Genomic DNA, 21668 nt, shown 5'->3' on the forward strand with positions numbered 1-21668 from the left:
TAAGGTATCTGTGACAGGCCAAATTAGCTGATAGCTCCCTGCAGGTAAATCAACCACTTTGAATGTTACGCTTGTTTCAATTATACATCAGTTAAAAAACTGTCAGCTGGAAAGGACACTGAATTGGAAGGAAAAAATGATTTTATTATATTAAAAATGTACCACAAACCACTGTTAAAAACACATCATTTTGCATTAAACATGCTTAGTCAAAATGTCTATTCTGTCTTCAATTAACAGACTTTAACACATAAGGTCACTTATTACCACAAACTGCTAAAAACATTGTTTGCTACATCTTTACATGTTTTTGTTTATCGTGTAAAAGTAGAATGGACTTAAAACTTCAGAGACAGTAAAAGCAAGTTACTGTGAGCAAAAAACATTCAAACTTGGAATTGTGTGTGATTTTGTGCTCAACAGTCTATAGCCACGTAGTAGGACTGATCAAATGGGGCTAAATAAACACATACAATATAATCTATGAAAGTCCTTACTTATACCAATACAAAGAGTAGCACAAAATACAAGACAGAAATACAATTTGGGGTTTTTGTTGTTGTTGTTTTTTTCTGCTAAAATATGAACAGCTAGGCAGTTTTATCTCTTTCAGTGTAAGTCACAGTAGATTTATCCAGCCGTTAATCCCAGAGTGACTCGATCCAGTCTCAGACAGGCGTACAGTCCTCACACATTTTTATTTCAGGTCCTGCGGTCGTAATCACTGACCATCTTCTTGATATGGTTCAGTTTGGACTTCAGATATTTACACCTGCGCTTCTTCACCTGATAATCTGAAGACTGTGGATAAAAAAGGTGAAGCTTGTAAATTATACATACAGCAGAAGGCACCTATATATCTTACGTCTATCCAACTATTTTCTTTTCCAATTCAGGATGGGTATGGGCAGGTGGGGGTGGGGCCTATTCCAGCTGTCATAGGGTAGAGGCAGTGTTCACCCTGGACAGATGACCAATCTGTCCAGAGAAAACTTTTTACAGTCACACGTATGGTCAGTTTAGAGAGTCACCATTTTGTCTATAACGTTTCTGCTATCCATTAGGGCTGCCACAAACGATTATTTTGATAGTCAACTAGTCGCTGATTATTTTTGTGAATAGTCGACTAATCAGATCATGCATCCATTGGACATAAAACTTACAGCTTATTGCACCAGCATGCATCTGCAATTATATAACTATCATTAGCTTACAGCTTTAAGTGTTTAAGGTATGTGCTAACTAAAAATAAAGACAAGATGATGGTTTATTACATTTTAATGAAATTTCAGATTGTTTTGGTGGAGTTTAATAAACTCAGCCGTCTGCTCCTTGCTATCTAAAATATAATAGGACACCTGAGTATATTCACAAGCATCTCACACTTCTGATAATCAGTCATCTGCTTGACGTTTATTCAACTGTCAAAAAACTATAACTTTAATCTCAGCCAAACCGATTTACTCAGGAACAAATAAAATACTGAAAAAAGCCAAACAATAACATTTTTAAGTTATCTAAGTGACTTATATATCATGTTTAACCTGAGTAGCGAAAGACGGCGGTGGGTTTGAAAACGATTTTCCGCGAGTCCGGTGTTCTCACCGGCTCTAGTGAGCCTTGCCCCCGGCTAGCTATCGAGCTGGTGGGTAACAGACGTCTCCGAAAACGTCGGAGCGCTTTTGAAAATATGTGGTGTCTTGATAAACTGAGCAGATATTTGAAGTTTACACAGCTACATTCTCGCCTGAAGATACGTTAAAAGTTTATGTTGTGACCCAGAAAGAATAATAACAGTAATATTAAAACTAACTAGCTGCTGCCATTGTTGGAAACTGAGCTGGGCCGCGCTATGAATTCTGGGATAGGTTGGGCCACGAAGTATATGCCCGACCCATCCTTCAAATCTAGGGAAATAAAGGACCCATTTGTCAGCGGCATTTGTCAGAGTCTTCGAATTTGGACAGTCTTCATCGTGTCGCTGTAACGTAATTGGCCTACTAATGTGGGCACAGGAGGATGCGGTTCCTGAATTTGGACACAGGTACGATACTGGACACTGCTTCTTCGGAGTTTAACGACAGCTGGCATCCTTGTACACGCAGTGCTGCCATCTTCTGTTTCAGTCCATTATTACACTCTTAAATCCTACTACTTCTTCCTGCGTCTTTAGGGATCTTATAAAGCTTCAAACGACGCGATTTTGATAGTCGACGTAATCATGACTAGTCGACTAATCATGGCAGCCCTACTATGCATCAGCGCTGAGTTATTACAAGAATGTGTCTACAGCTGATATGGATTCTAACAAGACACCAGCATGATAAATTAGTGTCCAGTCACATGTATCACAGTGACAGGACATAGATAAAAAATAAATGAAAACTGACAAGTATAGATTAAATATTCCCCACATACCTTTTTCATATTCTTTATTTTGTTGTACTCATCCAAAGCATCCTGTTGAAAGGGCAGACAAACATTTCAAGTTTAGTCAGATTACTAAAGTCTCACGTTTAACTTTCATTGATTGGGTGACAGGTGGTAGAGCGGGCGTCTACCAACTGGAAGGCTCGGCCTCTTGTCTCTCCTTCCATGTGTTGAAGCATCCTTGATACTGATACAAAATACGTGTACCCGATGCATTTATCGGAGTGCGAGTGTGTGAATGTTAGATAAAAGTACTGCATGACTGTGTGTGTGTGTGTGTGTGTGTGTGTGTAACACCATGGACATCATGGATAAATGAAACTTGCAGTAGAAAATGCTTTGAGTGCTAAAAACCGAGAAAAATGGTGCTACATAAGTAGCAGTCAATTTATTACTGATTTATTACTTTCTTTCTGTTTTTGTTTAGAAAAGCTTTAATTTAGTGAAAAAGCACTTTTTCATCATCACACATCCAATATCCAACATTTATCCATCAGCAACTTCGGTTTTCAGATTATCAATGTCAGAAATACTAGAAATATTTTAAAATCTCACCAGGTACTGTGGGCTTCCCTCCTCCAGTTCATCCAGCTCTCTGTCCACTGCTGAAAGGCTCTGGTTAATTGCATCAAGCTCTGCCTGCAGATCTTTGTACTCCTGATGGTCGTGGTCAAATTCACGCTTGTAGTCATTGCGCTCTTGCTCATTTGCTATTGGAGGAAATTCACTGGAGGAAGGAAATGGGAAGAAAGAGAAGAGAAAAGAATGAAAATAATTATAATAATATTAGAAGTTCATATGTGAAAACATTCTTAAAAAATTAAAAGAAAAAAGAAAAAAAGACCGATATATGATAGACTTGACTTGAGGGGTAATAATGTTTCAAAGATGATCAGTTCCAGCGGTCTGGTTATGAGGATTAAAATTTATGTCTTACCTGTCAAAGTCGTTGTCATCCAGCTCGTCTCCAGACGAGTTGTAATCTGTGTCGTAGTCCTGTCCGTCTATGTGGCGAGGCCGACCTGGTCGTCTCGTTCTGGAATATCCGGCTGAACTTGCCACTTCTGAGATACTGCTGTAGGGAGGCCTGCTTTGCAGTGGCAGTTCCTGGACAACAGGCCTGTGTGACAATAATAACAATAATTACTTTAGAAAATCGATGTCAAAGGTTAGTACATTAATAGAAGATTTTGACAATGGAAGATTTTATGTAAGACGAGTGTCAGGAAACTTCTACTAATGTAGGAGGAAGTAAAACACCGCCATAAATAACCTGCAAATTCATACTGTATGAGACAACCTTTAATAACCTCCTAATTCCTTATAGCTTGGTGTGTTACCTCATCAATACCAGGCCAGCACTGACATGTTTTCTTCATATTCTGTATAATAATATAATAATCAGCTCATTCTGCTTAGGTCTGGGTCATGAGAAAAAATTTCAATCAGTTTCGAGGAGCAAAACAAGGTTGCATAAACAAGGCTCAAGCTGAGTCTGCAATACACTGCAGCAGACCAATATCATACAGATTGTACTGATAGCACTGTGACCTAGGAGCAGGGCCGGTTTCCCCACAGACGTCTACACAACTGGAAATCTTTTGGAACCAGAGGAATCATAATCGCAGGCCGTTATGAAGAAAGCAGGTTTCCTGCTTTCTTCCTCACTGGCTTCACTTTTCAAACCCAGACATTATGTCCATTTTTTATATACTCTACGGTTATATGCGGTAACCGCAGTGACTGCTAGCATGGCTGCAAACACATGGATAATTAGACTCCCAGAATCAAGACTTCAGTACTGATTCTGGGAGGAAAACTGTGATGCGTATCTGTGACATCTCAGTGGTCTTAGGGTGCTGTCCTCAGTCTTACAAAATGAGATTCAGTGTTGAATTAGGATTGAGAAGTAAACACCTGCACTTGTATTGGGGCGCATACTCACTGAGGGCTGTAGCTGTATGGTGGTTTGTCGTAGTTTGTGCTTTCATCATCCAGATGACTCCTCGAGCTCCTTAGTTTTTCTGGGTAGTCTGAAATTGGAACTTCTCCAGGCACAGCAGACACATGGTTCACCTTCACAAAAATGTAAACAAATTAGCAACATATTTTTAAATAATATATAAAACCCATATCCAAAACTTTTACTGCACATCAGCAAGTAGCTACTTTCATGCTTTGGCACATTTACGCCAGATGCTTTTCCTCATGTGACCCCAAAGGGGACTAGTGTCTCTGGCAGGAAAGCAGCAACCTTTCATTTGTCAAGTGAATGTGTAAAGGTTACAGTGCCAACATCTAGCCAAAACTCACTGGTCATTTGCAAGTTTGAGCAAAATCATTAACTATTAAACCTCATCACTTTTTCCATTCACCAGCTAGCTTTAGTTTAGCCAACTATTCATTTTCTTCTTTCAGATACTTTCTCTCACCATTTGATATGCATTTTAGTTAGCTAAATCAAACTATATATCACAAATGAGATACACTTTAACTGTCTACATGTACTGTGTGTGCTGCATTCACACTGCCTCAGCACTTTCAGGCAGGTTCCCATAAGCTCCAGTAAAGTAAATACTTTCTAAGAATCAACTTGTTTATGTGGAGTTACGCATGGGCTAACTGATGACTTTTTCCTTTCTTTCGTTCTTTTTTTTAATAAATACAATTCAAAGTACCAGTAGAACCTGCTTTTCCTGTTCACTACTGTAAAGTGAAGTGTACAGCAAGGACTTGGCTGTGGTGAATATCATCACGACTTTCAAAATGACTCACTGTCTCGTTGCTACTCACTAGGATATATTGCTAAACCCCAATGAAACTTGTTTTACATCATTCATTGTGAAATGTAAATACCTTTGTTTTAATGCTTGAACATATTAACAATAATAAGCTCTGGTTCATGCTGTGTAAATTCCTTCCTTACTTCATGACATGCCAGCATGTGACTAAAGACATGCCAGAGTGAGACTGAAACTGTTATCTGAGAGCACGCCACACCTTGAAACCAAAAATACAGTGCTAGACAGAAAGCGCTCATTGGTCCACATTTCACCTTCTCTGCTGATAAACAAGTGACTACCATCAAACTGGTTTTACCAGTCCTCTACTGCTGCATGACATCAGATCACAAAGACAGTTCTGGGCTATAACTTCTCTTCTCAGAAAGTGGCAAAAATGCTCCAATCCTTTATCATATTTATCATATGTGTTCATATGTGATACCACAAAACAAAATCATTGTAAACTAAATGCTTTGGACTGCTGGGTGGAATTAACACTAAACATAAAGGCCTAACAATGGATCTTAAGAAATTGAACTGATCACTCAATGAAAAATAATGAAATAAAGGCTTCAAATGCGCTGTCCTTGTCAAAAAATAGCTGTTTTTACGTCATTGGAAACGAATTGTTTTGTTTTTTTATGTCATTGCAATAACAAATGTTTTTGCGAAAATGTATCTTTACAAAAGCCTATATAAAGCTGTCACTCACCCATGCCTCTACATCCTGAGGTGGTGCCAAGTCATCAATGACTTTCACTTTCTTCCACAAAATGTTGCTTTTGCCAAAATTTTGGATTTTCTGCCGCGTCTTCAGTGCAAAAACCAGCATGATAAGCAGAGCTGCTGTCACCAGGAAGCCAAACACAACGGCAATGGCCTGGAATGGGAAATAAACCACCACATTAGAAACAGAAAAAAGTTAAAGACAGAAATGGACATAAATCAAATCTGTGCTCTCACCTCTTGTGGCTCAAATACACAGTAACGGTAAAGGTATTCATTAACAAATAGTGCTGAGGACTGCGGTTGTTGGTAGGGAGCACACAATGCAGTAAGGGTGTTGCCTTGAAGCGTTCCATATGACTGTGCCGATGGGTTCACTGCCACCAAGTATACTATGGTGGCTATAAGCATAAACAGGGCTAGGATGGCAGAGATGATCACCACAGCCAGGTAGAACCTCCTGCTCTCTGATAAGCTTTGACGGGATACAATGACGATGAAGACCGTGAGTACGAAGATGAACACAATGGCTGACATGGCGATCATAAACCCTTTGCCTGAACGTGGTTCAACATAACTGTAACCATATCCTCCATATCCATAGCCACCGCCATAGCCGCCGCCAAAGCCGCCGCCATAGCTGCCACCGTAGCCACCACCATAGCTGCCACCATAGCCGCCACCATAGCCGCCACCATAGCCACCAATGCCTCCAAAACCAGACAATGCTCCCTGAGAGTCATAAGCCAGTGTGGAGGCAACGCAAGCAAATATAAGCAAGCACAAAAAAGTGCAAATGACAGCCATGATTTTGAGGATGCCTGGTGGAGACGTCAAGCGGTAGAAATGCTGGAACTCATCATCTGGGTAGTAAGAATAGGCAGGCTGCGGAACGATTTTACTGTGTAGGGGGGAGAGACAAAAGAGACAGTGTTTATGGTGAGATATATATATTATATATACACATATATATATAAAGTGATAGTGATTATTTAATAAGATAAACAACATTTCTACCAAGATTTGTCAAAGTTAATTAGTTTGTAAATATTTTTAATTATATACCTTTTTTATTTGCATGTAAGGTAAATGAAAGCTACAACAAAAATCTTAACAAAACTGATTTCAACCCAAAATAAAGACAAACTAAAAAAAATGACAAAGTCAGAAAGAAAAACGTAAATACTCTATATTATCATCTTGAACATTCTGATGAACACTTACAATACAAAATGATCAGCAGTAGAAATATTAATCGAAAAACACTCACTGGTCATCATCTGCCTCGTAAGGAGGAGGGCTTCCTACGGGACTGGAAGACATAACTTCTGATCCACTTGGTGCTGATCTGTAAAAAACAAGAATATTTATGGTTAAAGCAGATCTCGTTTAGGGTTCATAAGTGTTGTCATAGCTATTAAGTATCATCATTGTTAAATGGTGATAACTGAAGTCTTCCTAAGGTCCATGGATCTGCTGACTTTATTATGACATTCACCAAGAAAAAAAAAGGCAGCATTTCAACTAAAAAGTGGAACAGAACATTTCTTTTATTTACAATGATTGACTCTATTAATTACTCTGCTGCAAACATCAGACCTACATAGTAAGATATTTGTAAGACATTTTCAGAGACTTATTCCCCACAGCATAACCGTGCTAGTATGCAGCGATTAAAAACCCAAGATTACAATTGCTAGCATGACAAACCTCCTAGCAATTTTGCTTCATAGAAGAGATAATAGGGTTAATAGGATAATTGATTTGAGTATCCAACGACACACTTATCTTTAGATCGTTATTTTAAAATGAAAGAAGCCTCTGCTGATAGTCCCACAATTTCAAATCGATACACTAACCTGCTACTTTGTAAGAGTCCTCAGCTGAAACAGCTCAAGTGAAACTGCGACTTCCAATAAAAACATCCTGACCACACCTAGACAGGTTCGTCTCTCGCTCGGTAACAGCACGCCCCGCCTCACAGAGGTCACATTACAGAACATGAGCGGAAGTCAGCCTTTTCCCTCTGAATTAAAAAACAAAACGTTTTTATAAATACTTTAAGTTGGTTGTGCATGTCTCTTACAAATGTTAAACCAATGTATTTTAACAAACGTGTCCAACAACTTACGTGCAAACCTATTTCGCCTGGCAAAGAAGGAAACTAATATGAGTGACATTATAAAGAAGTTCGCCAATCTTTGAGTGTCACTCCAACAAACGTATCCCTCGTACACAAGTAAGCAAGAGAAGACTAATTAACACGAACTGAATAAAATGACAAGAAACAAGTTTGAATGTATTCTGAGCTTTGATTTTCTGTTAATGTTCGCACATAACCCAGTGCAAAATGTTTTTAATAATGGTAAATGGACTGGTTCTTATATAGCGCTTTTCTACTCAAAAACACTTAACACAACTTTTCTCATTCATATCAGAGCTTTTATCATTCTGACAGTTACACACATGGATGCACCTTGTCTATGGATATTTGGCATGCAGAGAGGAGGAGATGCGATCGAACCACTTACCTTCAATTTGGTAGGTGACCAGATGTTGATCTACCTAATTGGTTAAACATTTAACTTTAGAGTCAGGATTTTCATGTTATGATTAAGTCCAGATTTGCATCAACTAATATTTTTACTATTAATTAAAGAATTGTCCTATTTTTGTCTACAAAATGTTTTTTAAGTTAACACTACATCTAAAGCAAGAGCTTCTTTAATATTATATTTTTTTTTAAAAAGTATTTCAATGGGCTCATTTGCACTATAAAGTCCAAAAGCCAGAAAAAGTATTACTGGGAAAGCAACTCAAAAGATAAAATTTGTTTAATCAGTTGATTACTCAGTCACTTCTTTCATCTCCCATCCAGCCTTTTGTTTTCTTTGGTGTTCTTGCCCATCAATATTTTATTACTTTTTGCCACAAAGCAAAATGGCTGGCTGCTGATTAACAAAGAATATAACTACACCATTGTCCAATAAGCAGAACTGTATTTGGAGGACAGAAAGCATGAAATTATGAAAAAATTATACACATTTAAAGAGAAAAAAACCTTGGAAAATATTTTCTGTTCAGTGAAAAGGTTCACAGTGTTATAAAGCAAATAAATTGAGATTTTTAGGCAGTTACGTGACTATAATGTACAAAATGTTTTTTTCACTCAAAGTCTGTGCAAGTTGCGTCCAAAGTACACATAGCAAACAGCTACAATTCTACAATTCCTTACTTTCAGATTCAGACACCGCAACATAAAAATGTATCCTAATGTAATGTATCCTAATTTCCCCTTGGGGATAAATAAAGACTCTGATTCTGAAAACGTGCACTTAAAAGAGTATATAAACAGTGGTTTTCATGAGGTTAAAAGTAAGAAAAAACAAATTACGCAGACAACTGACAAAAACAAACAAACAATGGATTAAACCCTGACAGAAATAATGCAGCATTATCAATAATTATACAGACATTCACTTGAAACTATTGTCAGATATGAAATTAAATGGACAACCTCAGCTACATTTTTTAGTCACAGCATCACACACATAGAATTTTTTGGTTTGCATTCAATCAAATTATAAAGCTACAAAGTGACAGCAAGCTTAAAGGGTGGTACATAGACAGAACTGTGGTCTGGCTGGGGAGAGGGGTATTTGGGTTTTTTATTCAAGTTAGGGATTTATTAAAGTTAGCCGTGCTATTTATCCTAGTTCCTTAATATCCAGCTAAGCTAATCACCCAAATTTAACCCTGGAGAACCAATGGGGTCAGAGTCGACCCCATTGGTTTTCTAGGGAAACCATGGGGTCAAATTTGACCCCATGGGTTCTCCAGGGTTAAGAGTGTAGCCTAGGGAGTGGTGAGCACTCATATAGCAATGTGAGACTAACTGGCATGGGTGATGAAGATTGCTGGCAGTCACTGTGAAATCAACTGCTAAAGAATTATTCACTAAGGCCTAAAGACATGTTAATGACACACTGTCAACCTCTATTCACTAGGGAAAAGTGTACACTCTTAACTGGTTGGAAAGTAGTTGCTAGAAATTGCTGACAATTGTTAGCATGACATTGGTTGCATAAGGGTATATGGTGCAGCACCGGAAAACTTGCAATTGCTTCAGTTGCTAGCATTGATCTAAGTGTGCTAGTAGTTTACATTGAAGACGCTAACTTGTCTGCAATCACTCACAAAACTACTCACTAAGCAGTAGCAAACCAGAAATGTAGACAATTCACCTTCAAAGTATAAATTGCAGATTTTGAAATGTGTTGGTTGTAGAAGTCAGGGACAACTTTCACTCTGAAAGCAAACATTCTCCATTTCCAGTTTGCATCACATTTTTTTAAGATTTACTATAGCTCAGCAAATTGCAAGTTTGTATCATCCACGCAACCCCCCCCCCCCCCCCCCCCAAAAAAAACAAGCTATACATATATATAAGGTATTCCTATTAAAGATGAAACATTGTGGTCATTTGCTTTGGACTTTAAAGCTTTAAGAAACCACACATTCAAAAGAGAAATTGTTGACAGATGTGTTTTCTTCCAGTTATTGTCGCTGAACAGATTTCAAAAGGCAGGGAAAGCTTGATAAGCTCATGGTTTTGACTGCATTCAGCATCAACTTGCAACATCAAGTGTTCATTTTCAGCACTGGTGATGTAGAGATGGCGACAGCAGTTCAGTATTTGTGCTGCAGTACAGGAATTTCTCAGAGGTTTTCAGCTGTAGCCATCATTCCATTCCATGACTTTATCATATTCTTGGATCTTCTGTTTGATGTGTGATAGCTTGTTCTTCAGATACTCACAACGCTCTTTCTTTTCTAGGAAAGTGGGATCCTGTAAAGGTAAGGCAGAAACAGTGATCAGATTATAGTCTACTGTTCTTTAACCACCAAAAGACAAAGCCTAAATAAACTCCTAAATCTGACATTGCTGTCCATCAAAAACAATGTGCAACGCTGTTGCAATAGGCAACATGTTGCTTCATTACAACACTGTGGTTTTCGATGACTCCATAGATAGTCCTGCTATCCCAAATACTCAACACAACAATAACTACATTCTAAAATTACACAATATCCGTGGAGATTAGTAGACCTTTTCATAACAGACCTCTTGACTTGCAAATGCAAAAAAAGCACATGTAGAATTAATGATGGCTGAAGTTACAATATACTATGTCAGTGGATCCTCTCCCAAAAGGAATCAGGCCAGCATTAACACCTGATACATTACAGCAGAGACAGCAAATCTTTTTGATTTTGATTATAAATTTGACAGGTTATTATATCCCAGTGACCACTGAAACTAAAGTTAATTTAGCTTCAAAATAACTGAACAAAAAAAATTTGTTGCAGAGGGTCACTTTTTGAAGGAATAATAAGAATCCTGTACTTTTCCTGCAAACTCTTAAAAAAGTTCTTCTGTCTACAGCTTTTGGCTCACTTTTGTTTCTCTGGACATTTTTCCAGCTGTATTTGACATAGAAAGAGCTTCCAGTTTTTTTCCGAGGTATACGCATAGGACCTTTGTCGACCTTTAGCCCTTCAAAGCTCCGTTAAACCTGATCATTTATGGAGCAATAAAAAAATATGTAAGAGCAATAAAAGATATGTCTGTAAAAATTACACCATGTTTAATCAATAAAGACTTTATAAAGGTATAAAAAAAAGTATCAGAGGGCTGTGGACCTGAGAACATTTCCATTCAGTTTAATTAAACTTTATTTATATAGCACCTAATCAAGAAAAGTCCCCCTAAGGTGTTTCATAAAAACCCAACAATGTAAGAGTGAAAACCCTTGAGAAAACAAAAAAAAAGCACATAGCAGCAGTGGGAAGGAAAGATTGTCTACATGTTGCAACTGTTTACTGTCACCAGGGGGCAGTGTCACAAACAGTCTTTGTCATGCAATCCTTGTTGATGATCTGATCTTTTCTTTGGGGTTTTTTTTTTTGCTCCTCCCTTGTTTATGGTTAATGTTGCTGTTGCACAGTTTCAAAGAAAGGAAAAGCGTTTTATGGTAATTAAATTTTTATGGAAAGTTTCGGGTCACTATTCTGCTAAAAGACCCATCTATGACTATGGTTCTCATCCATTTTAAAGCACATAGCTGCTCCCCATGTAAGTTAAGCCATCACCATTAGCAGAAAGTGGACAGGTTTTCTTTCTACACATGATGAGTTCAGATCAGGAATATCTTTAAATGACTGACTGACTGTAATCAATGCGAAAGAGGGACACTATTAATATGTGAGCGCCAAAATTTTGGCTGGGTTGTAGGGGTTTCAATATTTAGTTCACTCAGTAACAAGGAAATCAATTTGTAACTTCTGTAATGTGTTTTTATGGAATTTTGTGGTCGACAATCTGTCTCTTCTGCATTAAAATGAAACTAAGAAGAAGTAGAGACTGTTTATACTTTTGTAAGTGAAGAAAATCACAAATTTGGTAGGGAAATAATTACTTCCCCCCATTTTATAAAACAGTAACAAGACAATAAGCTCACATTTTTCTTCCTCTGGTACTCCTGGAGGATTCTGTTAATGCGATCCACCTCCTACAAGAACAGAAAGAGAGGCATAGTTAACTCAAACACTGAAACTCAGTATGAAAATGAGTTGCAGTGACGCAGTACCAGCAGCTTTCTGATGAGAGTGAGGAATTTCAGGGTGGAGGGGAAATGCAGAGGGGACAGGAAGTCCAAACAGGGGAAGTTACGGGATGAGGAAATGAGGTACAATTTCAAAACAAAAAGACAGAGTGTAATATTCCAAACATGCAATCAAAATGCATCCTTATTCCATTTAGTTTCATTTGATTCCTGAGTGGGTTTGCTTGTTTTAGTTTAGCTTTTATAGTTTAAAATGTTTAATTTTAGTTTCATTTTATTAGTTTCAGTGTAACCTATTAGTGCCTTTTATTTTTAAAATAATTACTGTATTTATGCCAAATGCAACAAGCAAAATTTAAGGGAGTCAATGTAGATATAACAGTACAAACAGAACTTTTTGACGGTGGCTAACTCAGTCTTGTAGACATCTATACACATCCAAAAAGGCCTCAATGGGTAGTTTAAGCTTAATGTGAAGCTGTGCTAAGCAAATCAACATCAGTTCTTGTTAAATTAAATTTAAGAGGTGTATATAAGCAATCACCATCTGGTTGGTAGGGTGCTGAGGTAAACTGCCCATCATAGCGTCCATCTCATTAAACTTCTTGAGGGTTGCCTGCACCTCTGAGTGGAGCTCTTTGTACTCTGCGTACTGGTCGTTGAACACGGCCCGGTACTGGTCCCGCTCCTCATCTGACCGGATCACTGGGTACTTACTGTAGGAAACAGGAATACGAAGAGCACAGTTTTAATGTCACATCTTTTCCTAACCATATTTAAGTTATACATGGCGATAGTGGAGATAAAGATCCAATATGCTATCATGGTTGTGTTTTCTATTTATAGTGTTTTACTATTCATTTATTTCATTAAAGTGTTATTGTATGAAAGTATTTTTTTTGTCTGAAATATGAGAAAGATTTAAAGTTTCATAAGTGTTTAAAAAATGGTAAATAGTTAGACAAATTAGAAAAGCTTTTAATATGCGATTTATTTTCATGGAGTTTTAATTGCCTTGTACATCTATGTGTGTATATTGGTTTATCAGTTTTCTTTGTATTTACAAATGTGTTCCGAGTAAACAGCTGTATTTAATGCACGCTGTGAAAGGAAAAACTTCAGTGTTAATCAAAAATTGCTGTTTGGTTGCTGGAGGACAAGATGTGGTGGACAAACTGCTATTCATCTACTACTGAAACACCTATATTACAAATAATACACTTCATGGTAACTGACAAAATGATTGCCAGTTTATATTAAAACCATTAGCTAGTTGAGTTTCAGTGTGTTTGACTTTGTAAAAACAAAATCAGTGCAAACAAAATAGAAAACTCACAGAAAACATTTCCTATTAGAAAAGCATTATACATGCTTCCCCTAGGCAGTATCATCAGAAGACATAGCATACATTTTCACTACTATGCTGATGACACCCAGCTCTATCTATCCATGAAGCCAGATAACACACACCAATTAGTTAAACTGCAGGAATGTCTTAAAGACATAAAGACCTGGATGGCCGCTAACTTTCTGCTTCTTAATTCAGATAAAACTGAGGTTATTGTACTCGGCCCTGAAAATCTTAGAAATACGGTATCTAACCAGATTCTTACTCTAGATGGCATTACCTTGGCCTCCAGTAACACTGTGAGGAACCTTGGAGTCAGACTGCTTTCTTCCATTTGTGCAACATCTCTAAAGTTAGAAATATCCTGTCTCAGAGTGATGCTGGAAAACTAGTTCACGCATTTATTACTTCCAGGCTGGACGACTGTAATTCACTATTATCAGGATGTCCAAAAAACTCACTGAAAAGCCTTCAGCTAATCCAAAATGCTGCAGCAAGAGTACTGACAGGGACTAGAAAGAGAGAGCATATTTCTCCTGTTTTGGCTTCCCTTCATTGGCTTCCTGTTAAATCCAGAATTGAATTCAAAATCCTGCTCCTCACATACAAGGTCTTAAATAATCAGGCCCCATCTTATCTTAATGACCTTGTTGTACCATATCACCCTATTAGAGCACTTCGCTCTTGCTCTGCAGGCCTACTTGTTATTCCTAGGGTATTTAAAAGTAGAATGGGAGGGAGAGCCTTCAGTTTTCAGGCCACTCTTCTGTGGAACCAGCTTCCAGTTTGGATTCGGGAGACAGACACTATCTCTACTTTCAAGATTAGGCTTAAAACTTTCCTTTTTGGTAAAGCATATAGTTAGGGCTGGACCAGGTGACCCTGAATCCTCCCTTAGTTCTGCTGCAATAGACGTAGGCTGCCGGGGATTCCCATGATGCATTGAGTTTTTCCTTTCCAGTCACCTTTCTCACTCGCTATGTATTAATAGACCTCTCTGCATTGAATCATATCTGTTATTAATCTCTGTCTCTCTTCCACAGCATGTCTTTATCCTGTCTTCCTTCTCTCACCCCAACCGGTCGCAGCAGATGGCCGCCCCTCCCTGAGCCTGGTTCTGCCGGAGGTTTCTTCCTGTTAAAAGGGAGTTTTTCCTTCCCACTGTCGCCAAAGTGCTTGCTCATAGGGAGTCATATGATCTGTATCTACTTGAGGCGATTTTTGTTGTGATTTGGCGCTATATAAATAAAATTGAATTGAATAGATATGTTTAAGTGTGTGCAGGTGTGATTTTCCCTCGTCTTCTGTGATGTCTGAGCCTTTTTATTTAACATTTGAAAGAAACAACTGCAGATTGACTGTGTACTGTATCTACTTTTGTCTGACTCTCTTGACTTTTTTTTTCTATTTTCTAGGTAACACTTACGCAATGTAGTCTGGCACTATAACAGGTTTAGGAATGTGCCCCGAAGGTATAGCTCCCTGCAAAACCTTTGCAGGAACTGCTTTTGGTGCAGTATGGATGGGAACCACTGAAGAGCCCTGGACCTTTTCTGGAATTCTGGGAGCAGGAGCAGAATCTGTTACCATCTGCAGAGACACAGCAACATGTTTACTGCATTACTGTAATACTTACAGAGAAATCATCAAACAAGCATTTATTCTTTCTGCATTCCATCTTTAATGTGTGAAGTCTTTTCTTACAGAATCCTTACCAATGACTGCACAGCTCGTATGTTTGATGGCTGCATCTGCACATGTAAGATATATAAAAATATAATTCATTAACATGTGATTTATATTTTTTACATCTCTATGTTTTACTTTTGAGCTGCCATTAAACCCTACAATAACAATAGGAGTTTGTAAATTTTGTTTTTGCTCTGTTATTTTTAAAATGTTGTCTTGTGTGCCTACTGAGCTCATATGTCTTGAATTGACGGCAAATATGTTTATTTTATTTTTTATATAAACCCCTCAAATGGACCACAAGCCCACTGGCTTAGTGTGAAAAGCAGGACTATACATCCAGCACACATGTATTTAACCTTCATTCAGGGTTTTGCAAGCAAGGATACTAAAGCTACAACTATAAGCTAGCTAATCTGTACTATTAACCAACTGTTGCCATTAGCCATTACAAAAATACCATAAAGAAATTTAAAAAATAATTAATGACCAATTAAACTACATTAATACCCATTTGTCTGATAACCTTCCACTTGTAAACAATAATTATGGAAGGCTTAATTGTTCTTTGCTACATGTGAACAATGTTAACTGTGATTAGGCGCTTACTTGCAAATGACTTAAGAAATAAACTCCCTGGTGTCTCCCTCTCTCTTTTCACCCACTATGTGCGCACAGAGTACCTACACAAACTGTCCCTCACAATTACAATTTCAGTAGGTTAACAGTGCTTCCAATTTTAGTGCATAACTAGGCAAAATGACTAGTGTAGTTATGACCAGTGGCATAAATCATCTCCTTTAAATCTCCGAATTAAAAACGGTCACTTGCATGTTGCACAATTAATAAAAGAGAAAGAATACAAGGCAAAACTAGAGTGAACTATGTGTACCCCTTTTGGCAACACATGGGCAGGACTGGCAGACCCCACCCACTCACTCACTCCCCTGGAGCTTGTGTGCAAATTATGTGGTTTGTTGTTGCAGTGCAGTCTGCGTCTGCATGTGTGGACATGTTTGAGGCTGTTTTTAAGTTATCAAAGTGAAGAACTCTTGACTGAATGTAAGGAATCCCTAGACCCAATTTCATAAACAGAGCAAACCTAAACAAAGCAAGCTTACCTCCTGGCCGTACCTCTCCCGGTATTTACGTGCAGCTTCGTGTCTCCACAGCTTGAGGCACACAATGGCTCCAATCAGATACACGAGCATTGTGACAAAGAGGAAGATAATGGCAGCAATCTGGCCTGCTTCCGTTCTGCAGAACGCTCCGTTAATGCCATTGTTGAACATTGGGTAGGAGCAGAGACCTCCACGAGTTGTGTCTCGAACATAGACAATGCCTGGAGAATAAAAATATTCTATTATATATGCAGATCAAAAACTGATTTAAAAAGAGACTGAATATTTAATTCATTTTAATTTTAAAATCATTACATTATACCACCAGACAAAGTTATGCACTGGAATTACCTCAGTTTTACCTGAATCTATTTTTTTTTACTTGATGCTTCAATCTCTGCAATACTGTATTTCTAAGCACAGCAAATTAATCAGAGTTGTAGTTAATATTAACATATCTGACTTCTTTATATTTGCAATTCAGTGTTTGGTTCTATAGAGAGTATGAGAAGTACATGACATGACCCAGAACCCCAAATCACAGCCTTTATCTTTGTCTTTCCTTTGTCAATTTTCACACACCCTTGGGTTACTGATTAACTCAGACTGGCTCCACATATATATTGAGAACCAAGTTGTCATTAACCTAAGTATACCTAATAGCTTCACTTCAACCTTGCTACAATGGCAAAATAGTTGAACTGAAAATTGTTTTCTCTTTTACATTTTTAACTGCATTCCACCAATAACTGGGTTTGAAATACAGGACTTGCCTATTAATGAGTCTATCATGCCTATCATGCATCATAACCGCTTAAGCTTTAATTAAGAGGGAGTACTGTGCCAATTTCTTGCTTGATATTATTTATTTCTGGACTCTATTAAAGAAGATTTCTATGATTCACAGTTTAAAATAATCATTCATACTGGGCCATGGTGCATTCCTCAGTTCACTGTCTGCACAAAACAAGATGTTTTTAGGTCCCCGGAACAACTTTCACTGTATATAAAAGATGAATGTAGGCATTGAAAAGTGACCCACTGACTTCTGGACTATGCATTTTGAAATTAATGCATAATTTTTAAGTCCTTAGTTGTCAAAGGAGTCTTGGCAAACTTGGTTAGCAAGCCACAGAACACACTGTAAAGAGTTCAACTTTCTTCTAATTTCAAGAACATACAGCTGTCTGGGTAAAAATCCAAGTAACTAGACCTAGAATTGCTTTAACAAAATTTATCAGGTTGAGTAAAAACAAACAAAACAGTAAAATTCCAAGATTTTAGCACGGCAGTCTATGGTGATGTCGGGGTACTTTCTATAACCCTTGCTGTAAAGTCTTCAATGAAATTACATTGATGGTGTCTACCACGCTGAAAAAAACTATTTAAAAATATTCTTTTAAACAACAGATTCTCTGAATAATCCACTGAACTGTCTTCAATGACAAGATGCAGCTATGTTTCCTACCTGCTGCCATGTACAGCAATGCCAAGGCCAAGTTTATGATAAACTCAGTCAAAGGCCACCAGGAGGAGTCCAGCAGGATGGTGCGGTAGTACATGGTCATCCCGAGCACTAACATGATCACAGTTACCACCCATGCCAGCCCTGCCACTACCAACACAAAAGGGGTTTTGGGGCCTGTGTAGTAGGAGGTCCCGTCTATGCTGCCACCATAGTAACCTGCTCCATAAGCTCCACCAGGAGACGAATATCCAAACATGTTGAACCACTCATTGTCTTTGTGGATATAAGCACAGACACAGGCAAATACACCTGCTCCCAGCAGCAGCTCCACACAGCCCAGAATCCTCAGCAGTCCTGCCCAGGACTTCATGTAGGCATAGCGCTGATGGTACTCCTGCACTCGCTCACTGTAGGTCAGACCTGTATGGTAGGTGTGCCCAGACACAGAGTCGTGCCCATCCCTTGCTTCCAGAAGCTCTTTGCGTGAATTGTAGCTGCCGCCTGATCCGCCATATTTATCTTGGAATGACGCAGGAAGAGAGGGGGAGTGTGGGGGGGAGCAGCGAACTCCGTCTGTTGTGCTGTTGTTATTGCTTGAAGACGTAGGCATGGACCACGTCTTTTTACTACTGCGATTGCTTCCTCTGAAGAAGTTCTTCCATGAGTTGGGGATAAAGCGGTGGACTGGTTTGATGTCAATGGCAGGATCAGGCTCTAGATCAGTGTTGTCTTCACTTCCACTGGGGTCAAACTCAAGGCCAACAGGAGGCTGAGCAGGCAAAGGCGGAGGTGGAAGAGGGTCGGTGCTCTGAGCAAGATGAGGAGCTCTCTGCTCTCTCAGGGGCTGTTGATCATAGGAGTCTGATCGGGGTAAAGAGCTGGGTACCTGGTCATAGTGGGGCGCATGGCGGACACGCTCAGTGCGTCCGTAAGAGCCTCCTCCATAGGACATGAGGATGGTGATGGTCCCTAAATGCACAGACATGTTTATAAGTAAATATTTGGTGTACTGTGATTGATATATATATATAGAGAGAGATATATATAGAGATATATATATAGAGATATATACACACACACACACACACACACACACACACACACACACACACACATACATGTACTATTTAAACATACATGGTCCCTAACAGACAGTGCCTTCTGATCCTGTTAATTGTAACTTCTCTTAACAATTCATCACTGAGCAAGTCCATTAATTTTTGAGACTTGAAACATAGTTGACTGGTTGAATAAACACTCCCTAATTAAGTATTCAATGAAGTGTGATCCATCAAGTAATTATGAAGTGTGCATTTGTTTTAGCTTCATTCTTATTATCAACTTAAATAACAGAAGAAAGAAAAAAAGGAGAAAGAAAAAAGGAAGAAAAAAATCAAATTAAGTCTCAGATTGATGATGATCTCATAAATGATACTCAAGCCCAACATTCACGAGGAGAAAAAAGTACACCAAACTAAAAAAGATAAGCCCCAGAGTACCAGAAGCCACCAGCAAAAACCCTCTTCATACAAAAAGCCCTTGTGATTTATGATGTTATCCAAGCCTCCTCCATGCAAGCTGAATAAAGACTGTATTTTTGTGCTGCAAACAAGTATGGAGCATGAATTCCCCTGTTGCCTCAATAAGCTATTCAGGAATGCTTTACTTACTGCAAGCTGCTACTGCAGACAGCACAAAAATACATTCTTACTAACTAATGAGCCTTTGAAAGACAGTTTCTTGTGGCAGATTTGATCTTGAGAGGTTAAAAAAAGTATGCTTGAATACCTCGTTTACACGCAGTCACTCAACACGACTTACATTGGCTTGCAGGTCAGAATGCAAACCTTGTATGACTATACAGTGTACAGATGAATCACCTGTAGAGACAGACAAGGGAAGATATGAAGATGAGTTGTAAACTCCATGCTTTGATCAACTGTCTTATCATTTAATGCACTGTACTTAGGCTGAAGCTAAACTGGCGAAAGCTGGCAATGTTTCTCACACAAGCACATTAACCTTACCTTAGTTTGAAAGTTCAGTCTCTGCTAACCAGCTACTTCTGTTCCCTCTCGCCACTCCAGCCAAAACTAACATAAATTGAGTTGCCAGTCAGTGAGTGCCTTTCACCTGACCATCTCAGAATCGGCTGTTTTTTGTATGACCTAATTATGCTTAATGAAGCTATTAAACAATCAAAATTTTACTGTTGTACTATGAGAACTATCCAAGGTACAGGACCTTAAAGTACACTGGGGTGGACATAGCTCCAGAGTTGTCACATCACTAGAATTTCAAACTCTATACCCATACCCAGGAAATGACTTGCTATTCGATACCATTTTCAATATCACTGGGAAGATGTTGACTCTGCCCTGCAACAACATAAGTAATGAGGAAGAAGTCACATTAACTAGTTAATGTTCAACTAATTTCACCATTGTGAAAAAGATGTAAAATAAAAAGTGTAACAGGTTCACTTTAAGCTTTCTCAGAGTATTGACCAATCAAACGTCTCCTTTGGTTCAGGCTTATCACAACTGGTCAATGCAAGGAGAAAAATATTCTTTTAATATCACATAAAGGGTCAATAATGAAAATAACCGTCTTATTAATTTATTTAACAGATTATTATCATCAGCCGTAGAGTAGTATTTTAAATTCTAGTATGGTATTCATAGCTGGAGTAAAGGACCTGAATTCTTGAGCTGTGACTAAACTGTAGAGTAGCGGCTCACGACGAGGACTGTTAGTTCACTTTTGACTTTATCACCAGTTCAAGTCAGACAGACGCCTGCTACTGTTATCACGAAGCTGTTCCCAAGCTCTACTTGCTTTAATAATAAACAGGTAACGAGAAAATAGGATCACTTTGTAGTCCGTATCAAATGATATCACTGCGCGCAAGGAAGGAGGCCTGGACCTGTGGACTTCATAGTTTGAGCTGGCACACAGCATGAGGGTTCGGGCAAGAGAACAGGTCAGCCCAATATTCTGGTCTGACTCTATGTTAAGCTAATATCGTTTTCAACGTAGTTTGGAGACCGCGATATGAGTTTTTCTTCCGAACACAGCTGTTTTCACATGTTTGGCTGAGTGAACAGGAGGTAAACTTCACTCGAGCACTCAACAATTTGACTCAGCCTTCTGTTTACCGCCTACTTTTCGACATAAAAACTTTTATTCCGACACGCCAACCGACTCCTTCTATTATTCTGCGAAACACATAACTCCGCGCTCTGTGTAGTGGAACCATCGCGTTGGAGGTCGCTTACCTTATTCGCTTTCCTTCCTTTTCCCGTTCTTCTCTCTCCCATTTCAGTAACGTTAACCGCAGGTTTCACTCGAAGGCAAGCACGTGACTCGCCCATCCCTTTGACGTCACTACACAGAGGAGCAGTTTACCTGGTTGGAAAAAAGAGAAGTTCAGCAGCAGCTCACCTGACGCCACCACAAACTGACGCTGGCTCGTTT

General features: G+C 38.7%; 2 protein-coding genes and 1 long non-coding RNA gene across 10 annotated transcripts; 1 reads left to right on the top strand and 2 right to left on the bottom strand.

Moving 5' to 3' along the window:
• Positions 1 to 123: 123 nt before the first annotated feature.
• oclna (occludin a) lies at positions 124 to 7898 on the bottom strand. Its single transcript, XM_082541454.1, has 9 exons — positions 7799 to 7898; positions 7210 to 7287; positions 6177 to 6840; positions 5926 to 6093; positions 4376 to 4506; positions 3368 to 3550; positions 2986 to 3157; positions 2419 to 2460; positions 124 to 801 (listed from the first exon to the last, which is right to left on the bottom strand). Exons 2-9 carry the CDS (start codon positions 7260 to 7262, stop codon positions 703 to 705), a joined length of 1512 nt encoding a protein of 503 aa, XP_082397580.1. The 5' UTR covers positions 7263 to 7287; positions 7799 to 7898; the 3' UTR covers positions 124 to 702.
• An 86-nt stretch (positions 7899 to 7984) lies between these two features.
• LOC309711261 lies at positions 7985 to 10348 on the top strand. The gene is made up of 2 exons (XR_014277921.1): positions 7985 to 8178; positions 8398 to 10348. It is a non-coding gene; the product is annotated as an uncharacterized lncRNA (long non-coding RNA).
• On the bottom strand, positions 8919 to 21668 carry marveld2a (MARVEL domain containing 2a). Of its 8 annotated transcripts, none has more exons than XM_082541450.1 (11): positions 21470 to 21667; positions 20508 to 20569; positions 20219 to 20284; positions 20013 to 20071; positions 18192 to 19160; positions 16724 to 16944; positions 15629 to 15664; positions 15340 to 15503; positions 13110 to 13281; positions 12461 to 12511; positions 8919 to 10788 (listed from the first exon to the last, which is right to left on the bottom strand). In XM_082541450.1, the coding sequence occupies exons 5-11, from the start codon at positions 19141 to 19143 to the stop codon at positions 10669 to 10671; spliced, it is 1716 nt and encodes a 571-aa protein (XP_082397576.1). In that variant the 5' UTR covers positions 19144 to 19160; positions 20013 to 20071; positions 20219 to 20284; positions 20508 to 20569; positions 21470 to 21667; the 3' UTR covers positions 8919 to 10668. The 8 variants fall into 8 exon arrangements, with proteins under 8 accessions (XP_082397576.1, XP_082397574.1, XP_082397578.1 ...); XM_082541448.1 differs by having other exon boundaries at positions 19980 to 20071; XM_082541452.1 differs by lacking the exon at positions 20013 to 20071 and having other exon boundaries at positions 21470 to 21668.

This window comes from Aulonocara stuartgranti (genome assembly GCF_965226115.1).
Source record: "Aulonocara stuartgranti genome assembly, chromosome: 7".
Lineage (NCBI taxonomy): Eukaryota > Metazoa > Chordata > Actinopteri > Cichliformes > Cichlidae > Aulonocara > Aulonocara stuartgranti.

What these genes read in the sequence shown, in the direction of transcription:
- oclna (XM_082541454.1), bottom strand. Translation starts at nt 7,262, where the DNA reads ATGTCTTCCAGTCCCGTAGGAAGCCCTCCTCCTTACGAGGCAGATGAT. An exon ending in AGGGAAGCCCACAGTACCTG is followed by an intron (nt 2,461 to 2,985) that starts GTGAGATTTTAA and finishes CCCTTTCAACAG; the next exon opens with GATGCTTTGGATGAGTACAA. An exon ending in AAATAAAGAATATGAAAAAG is followed by an intron (nt 802 to 2,418) that starts GTATGTGGGGAA and finishes TTTTATCCACAG; the next exon opens with TCTTCAGATTATCAGGTGAA.
- marveld2a (XM_082541452.1), bottom strand. Translation starts at nt 19,143, where the DNA reads ATGTCCTATGGAGGAGGCTCTTACGGACGCACTGAGCGTGTCCGCCAT. An exon ending in ATAGTGCCAGACTACATTGC is followed by an intron (nt 13,282 to 15,339) that starts GTAAGTGTTACC and finishes TGTTTCCTACAG; the next exon opens with TAAGTACCCAGTGATCCGGT. An exon ending in AGCACCCTACCAACCAGATG is followed by an intron (nt 12,512 to 13,109) that starts GTGATTGCTTAT and finishes CTGTTCTTGTAG; the next exon opens with GAGGTGGATCGCATTAACAG.